The 6,674-nt window shown below is 39.9% G+C and overlaps 1 protein-coding gene across 1 annotated transcript; it reads right to left on the reverse strand.

Annotated features, from left to right (window-relative positions):
* Positions 1 to 41: 41 nt before the first annotated feature.
* On the reverse strand, positions 42 to 6,366 carry LOC113732750 (membrane protein of ER body 2-like). The gene is made up of 6 exons (XM_027258693.2): positions 5,948 to 6,366; positions 3,709 to 4,125; positions 2,986 to 3,120; positions 2,032 to 2,250; positions 1,550 to 1,611; positions 42 to 1,444 (listed from the first exon to the last, which is right to left on the reverse strand). Exons 1-6 carry the CDS (start codon positions 6,249 to 6,251, stop codon positions 986 to 988), a joined length of 1,596 nt encoding a protein of 531 aa, XP_027114494.1. The 5' UTR covers positions 6,252 to 6,366; the 3' UTR covers positions 42 to 985.
* Positions 6,367 to 6,674: the final 308 nt, after the last annotated feature.

Below are 6,674 nucleotides of genomic sequence, written 5' to 3' on the forward strand. Positions count from 1 at the left end.
GAGGGAGAGGGAGAAGAGGGGAAGAGAAAGGGAAAAAAAAATTTTCCTATGGCTGTTGGGTGACCAGATCGCAATTAGGGGAAGGGCGAGGGTGGCAAGAAAGGGGGAGGAGAGTGGGAAGAGAAAAAGCAAAAATAAAAAGAAAAAATCCATGGCTGCAGCTTGCAAGTTCTCGGGCGACAGGGAAGGGGAGAAGAGGGAGAGGGAGAGGGAGAGGGAGAAGAGGGGGAGAGAAAATGGGGAAAATTTTTTTTTACCAAGGTTGCTGGTTCTTCTAGTCAGGGGCAGAGGTGCCAGGGAAGGGAGAAGAAGAAGAGAGGAAAAAAAAGAAAAAAGAAAGAAAAAAGTTTTTCGACCTAAACATTTTTCTTACAACTTCTACAGTAATTTACAGTAAAATTTTAGATAAATACCCAAAACTCACCTACCAAACGGGGCGATTTCTGACTTTTTATGCTACCTGCTAGCTTCCATTCAGGGCTTTGCATGCAATTGCTCCAAAACGAAAAGGGAACTGAAACAATTTTCAAATACTATTAAAAAGATGTCGTAGTATGCTTAATAGCAAGCGCCTAGCAGACTAAATGGAGATTAATGGAACTGTTTTTTCCTGCCAGTTCATTCCTGTACCAAACTGTATCCACTAATTCACTTGATTTGCTTCATGTCGCTTACTCCATTTTCTATTCTGCTTTTTTCTCTTCCAGTCAACAAATGTTTGAGATATGCTAATCAAACTATAAAATCTACTTAAGGCAGAGCAGCCTCATTAAACCAGACATCATATACATAAACTCAATCTAGATACTCTTAGACCTGAGCAAAGGAAAGAACTTAAATCCAAGGTCCCAAACTTGACTAAAGAAGATAAAAGTACCAAGAAACAACACAAGTCTCTCTTCAAACCCTAACCGACCCCAACCACGGTAAAGAGAACAAACACACTTAATTAAAAGACTCCAGCTGAAGTTATTACAATGTGATATCAGTACGAAGCCGTGCTGGTTGGATTGAATGACTTGGCTTGTGAAAACAACTGAGGCTCAACTGTAGCAGGGTTCAACCAACCTAGTCTCTCTAGGAGCTTGTTGACTAAGTCCCCAACAGCATAGGCAATGCCTGAGGCCATTACTGCTGAAATAACGTAGTACAGTATGGTTTTGAAGTATGCCATGACCTTGTGTTCCCCGCGTGTGTATGCCTTTGCCATTGCAAGAATAACAATGCACAAAAGAGAAGCTGCTGCAACTGCCAAAATCTTGTAATCCCTGTCATCACTCTCACGGAATGTGAAGCCGTATATTACAGGTGGGATTAGGCCAAATACAAGGTACGATAGCACAGCTAGCATTGCATGAAGAGAGAAATGCTCTTTCCGACCAAGTTGTTCCTCGTATCTGCTTTCATTGGTTTCACTAGAGTCTCCGTATCTCAAGTCCCAAAGCTGTGAGCAATTTAGCAAGTTGAGAATTTCTATAAGATAGGCTACCATTATCAGGGCAAAGTGGTGGAATTGGATAAGCTAATTTCTTTAGCGAGAATAACTTACATTATGTGCAAGGACGACAAGTCCACCAACGAGGTTTGCCAATCCAAGTGCCACAATGTTCACTGAAAGAGTTCAGATACGTGAGTGAAACTTCACCAATCTTAGGAATGAAATAGATCGGTCGTAAAACTTCTAGCCTAAGATAATGTCTAAACTTTTGATTTGCGTACAGAATCAGTTTTGATCAGTCGACTTCCTTTGCTAGCGTTCATTGGAGCGTCCAATAGAGCAATCTAGTTTTTGAAAATTTTGTGTTTTGAGAAATTAAAATCACGCCTAGCAAGGATGTTACGCCTATTATTTCAAGAGAAAATTCTACCCTTATTCCGCTTAAAGAATCTGGTCAAACTTGTAAATTGAGGCTAAAACTAGTTTAATACTAGATTAACTGACAGTTTTAATCAGGCTTCTTTTAACATTTGGGGACATCAAATGGGGGAAGGAAATGAAAGTGGAAATATTTATGTTGATAGAGGCCTTACATGTGGTAGCGTCAGAAGCTGCTGCTGATGAAACAACACTTAGGCTTGCAATTGACTCCATCAAACCTCCATATACAATACTTCTGACAATCTCCAATGACCTGGAACTTTGTGATGGGGCGATGGTCTCCGCTTTTCCTTCACCAGGCTGTGTGTTTCCAAGTGAAATTGTCACATAATCTCCTTTGCTATCGCTTTTTTTTGGTTCCTTGATAACATCTGCACGAACCACAGTTGAATTTTGTTAGTTATAGTAATGTGAAATGCAAGCTATGGAAAAGTTGATGCTTTTACAAGAACTACGGAAGTCTTGTACCATTAACAAAGAATAGTTTCGGTAACATGTTCCAGTACACAACTGGTTGATGTTTATGAAGCATCATGTTTAATGTTGATTACAGCACAAAGGTGGACAATTTGGATTTTGTCAAAGCTGGAATTCGAGTACACAAGCCTGCGATCTCTAAAGTATCATTTTGGCTCAGAAGTTAATCTCGGAAATGCAGATCCAAAGTAAGGCAATCATCTCAGAAGCAAAAAATGATTTAGTAACATTGCAAATTGAACCCTCAAACTCTCCAAATGCAAAGCAAAGGGGGGAAAGGCGATCATTGGCCTGATCTCTTGGCTCATTGGTGACTTCGGGGGAGGAAGAATTCAAATCTGCTGAGGGGTTTTCATATGTTCTTCTCTTTCCACAAATCGAGAGTAGATCAAAGCTTCCTGCGGCTAATAGCAGACTACTTAAGATTGAACCATGACATCATCTTAGCAAGAAGTGACAAGATCCACTACCACAAATGTGATTTCTCAAATGCAAATCGAAAGTAAGTTTATAACAACTTAAAGTGTGTTGTATTCAAGTATCCAATATGCAGGTTTCTACAACTAATAGGCTGAAATAATTCGTTAAGATTGAGAAATGCACCAACTTTCTTGACCAACATATATCACCTTTGTCCTGTGTTGTGCCAGATGTGGGCATGCTTGCACCTGGTGATTGTTGCCCTGGTTGGAGAGGTGGTGTGCTGTCAGGCCCTTTGCCAGCTCCAAAACATCGAAATGGATTCAGTGATTTCAGTCTATTCCCTGCTTAATTCACAAAGTCATGGTACTTTGTACTCAATATGGGGTCCTCGCTAAAGCACATCAATCAATAAAAGGAAACTAGAAAATCATCTGGGCTATTCAAATATCTTGCAATCTACTGTTAATGCAATAACTTACAGCTCATTCACAATTTACTATCAGAATTTGAGATTGTCTTGCCAAAAACAAAAAATGAGGTCATTGACGCAATTGCTATTGGAACCTGGGAGCCAAATAGAGCAGAATATATATACACTATTGGGTGGGGAGGGTGGTGTAGTTGGGGCCAGGAAAATTACATGAACTTGTGTAAGACATGGAAGCATAAAGAAGCAAGTAGCATGCCATCACTCCTTTATGTGGGTGAAAATTGGGACGGTTGGGTCATGGACACACGATAATAGAGCTGAGCCCAGTTTAACTTTATATGCTAAAATTCAAATTTTCTACCCTGAATTCAGGGAGTACGTGATGATCTTAAAATTTTATTATGGGCCCAGGGAAAAAAAAAGGCAAAAAAGAAAGTTAGTATAGGAAATGCTTGAATGAAAAAGGGGGGAAGTCAGGAGGTAGTTACAAGCAGAATACCCGAACAAATAAATATCTTGAAGCATGACAAGCATCCAAACAGGTCATGACGCTGCGTTGGTGTTGGACTTGGAATTGGAACCATCCTTGGCCTCATTTTCCTACGCAGAACCACCTTAGTAATGCGACTGCTGCAATGAGGACAGTACATGTTATAGTCATCATGACTGTGTATCTTCTCTACTGCCCTCTCAAACTCCACTTCTATTTCTTCCTCGCCACTTTCGAACTCTAGTACATCATCCACCTCTGCACGTTCATGGGTTTCTTCCTGCAGCTGTGGGCTTGTGGAGGGCTGCTGCCTGACCGCCTTACCGCTTATCACCGGCAGAACTGGGTCGATTTGTACGTGCTTCAGTTTGGCACTACCCGACTCCTCCACTTTGACATTAGAATGAGACCATTCCAGTCCACTACCTACAAAGCCACATGCATTTTGCTCAAAATGGAAAATCAGATAAAATCTGGAAGCGAGTTTTAAGTAGCTAGTATGCCGTGATGGCCAATGAATATGCAATGAAGTATCTAAACAACGGAAAGGAAATCAAGGGGATTTTACTATATTAGATGAATCAGCGTAATGAATACCATTGATTAAGGAGAAACAAGGAAGAACATCATCAAGGAAATTTTGTCGGAAAATAAAAATATTGTACTGGGGATATGTAAGGTAAAATTTTTATGGTTATCTCTTTCACAACTATGGGCATGCATGCATGTTACTAACCTCTATTTGCAAAAATAAAGGGTTTCTGATGATTTTGATCAATCCGAGGGTTTCCATTTGGATAGGTCCAAATGAAGTAGCGACACTTCCACATTCCTTCCATGTCAAGGAGTAACTTAGTTGGAATTTATCCAAGTTTCAAATGTTCCAGAGTTAAACTTGTTTTCCAAGACGAAAGTAGAATTTGCATGAATGTGTTATATACGAATATGTTGGTGCATGTGGTACCAAGATTTCGCAACAGATCATTTAATTCTTCCTGAATTTGTTTCAGAAGAATTCGTAGTTAGAGACGACATTTTGCACTACAATGGTTGACAAAACGAAAATAATCACACCAGAATATATAGTTTGATGACTAATGGAGGAGCAATTCAATTATTAGGGAGAAATTATCAATATTGGTTCTGTAATTTAAAAGGGAGTGAGGGACAGTGAAGAAAAGATCTTCCTACACCGAACACAAAAAAAAAAAAAAAAGATCCAAAAAAACCTGCATTCCATCTACAAGCTTTTCGGAAAGTATAAAATCCTAAACCCCAATTCTGAAATTTAATACTAGAAAGCATAAAAAAAAAAATGAAGAAAGCCTCATTTTTATTTATTTTTAAAATTTCGGATGCGCTCAGTCCGTTTTGAATTCAACTAAATTAAATTGTTAAAAAACCTGCCTAATCTCAAAGGGCTCTAACTAAATGCTCAGAAATCTAGTCTGGTCCGGCAGAGAGGGTGTTGACTTCCATAGCGCAATGCCGAAATTTGCAAATAAAAAAAATTACATAACCCTCTCACCATGGAGATCAGCTGGTTACCATCAATAGTTGACTTTTTACTAAGGTGCAGATTCGCAAAGGAGAAAGAACCAAGCGAGGATGATAACCAAAAAAAGCGGTGAGAATCCCTGACCTGAGGGATTTAATGCCTCCTCTCACGACTAAGACCCCTTGACAGAATTGTCTACTCCTTTGCATAATTTTCACGGGAGGAAAAAAAGAAGCAACACTACTAGGAGGAGAAGACTTTAGTATGCCCTTATCTACATCCCTGGTGACTGGTCCGCATGCAAGAATAAGAGGATAAAAGATCGATCTTAACCAATAACTACAAGTACTGTATCCATTTTCTTTGAACATTATGCTCATGGAGACTGGGGATTCATTCTGCATTTTTCCCTGGTCCGTATGCAAGAAGAGGTGGATAAAGGTCGATCTTAACCAATAATTACAAGTGTATCCATTTTCTTCGAACATTGTGCTTATGGAGACTGGGGGATTCATTCTCCATTTTTCTGTTCACAAGCTTGGCGCTAATTAGAAAACATAACCTTAACTTGTTACAACGATATCAGTGACTAATTACTGAATATCTCGCAAATCTAATACAGAAGCAGCAAGGTAGCATGTGTATATTTCGGCACCGCAAATTGCTCTTAAAATAGGCATGGAAGTTGACTAAACCACCAGTGAGTAAAATAGTGGTACTATAGCAGCAATTGATTGGTGACGTACGTACCTTCATTTTTGTCGAAGTAAACAATCTCTTCAGACGTCTTTTCCACCTTCTGGTCGCCTTCCACACTACCACTTACAACCTCCATCTTGGGAGTAGTATCCAACAAATCTACAGCAGCTACCTCCTCGGCGGCGGGGAAGACAGTAGCGTTACCTCCACTGTTGGCAGCTGCAGTTGGGATGTTGGCGGAGCGACGACGTTGCAATAAAGCCTCTTCAACTGCCTCCTCAACCTCCTCCTTGAAATGATGCAGCACTTCTTTTCTCTTCTCCACCCCCGTCCTCAGCTGCTGCACGACTTCCATAATGTCGTCCCTTCCTCGCAAGCTAGCAAGTAACAACTACAATTTCCCAACCACCACCTTCTAACCAGCTAGATCTCTCTCTCTCTCTCTCTCTCTGTCTGTCTCTGGTTTAGAGTGATTCTAGTAGTTATAACTAGTTTTATTGGTGAGTGAGATGCAGGATATCACTTCAGCACAGAAATAATTCTTTTGTCTGTTGTGGTAGAAATTTAATTTGAACCATAAGATGGACTTGTGTGCAATATAGCCGTTGGATCCTACTTAAAAGAAGTGGCACGATTTCAGATGTAGTGGTTGGATACCGGTTGTAGAAGTAAAAGCTTTCATTTGACCAACTAAAAAAATGATAAATTGTTTAAAGGGTAAAAAATGAATTTAACATATATAAGGACACATATAGGGCTGCCCAACCCGACACCATTT

Source organism: Coffea arabica, chromosome 1c, assembly GCF_036785885.1.
Source record: "Coffea arabica cultivar ET-39 chromosome 1c, Coffea Arabica ET-39 HiFi, whole genome shotgun sequence".
In the NCBI taxonomy this organism is placed as follows: Eukaryota; Viridiplantae; Streptophyta; class Magnoliopsida; order Gentianales; family Rubiaceae; genus Coffea; species Coffea arabica.

What these genes read in the sequence shown, in the direction of transcription:
- LOC113732750 (XM_027258693.2), bottom strand. Translation starts at nt 6,251, where the DNA reads ATGGAAGTCGTGCAGCAGCTGAGGACGGGGGTGGAGAAGAGAAAAGAA. An exon ending in AGCTTCTGACGCTACCACAT is followed by an intron (nt 1,612 to 2,031) that starts GTAAGGCCTCTA and finishes GAACTCTTTCAG; the next exon opens with TGAACATTGTGGCACTTGGA. An exon ending in TTGTCGTCCTTGCACATAAT is followed by an intron (nt 1,445 to 1,549) that starts GTAAGTTATTCT and finishes AATTGCTCACAG; the next exon opens with CTTTGGGACTTGAGATACGG.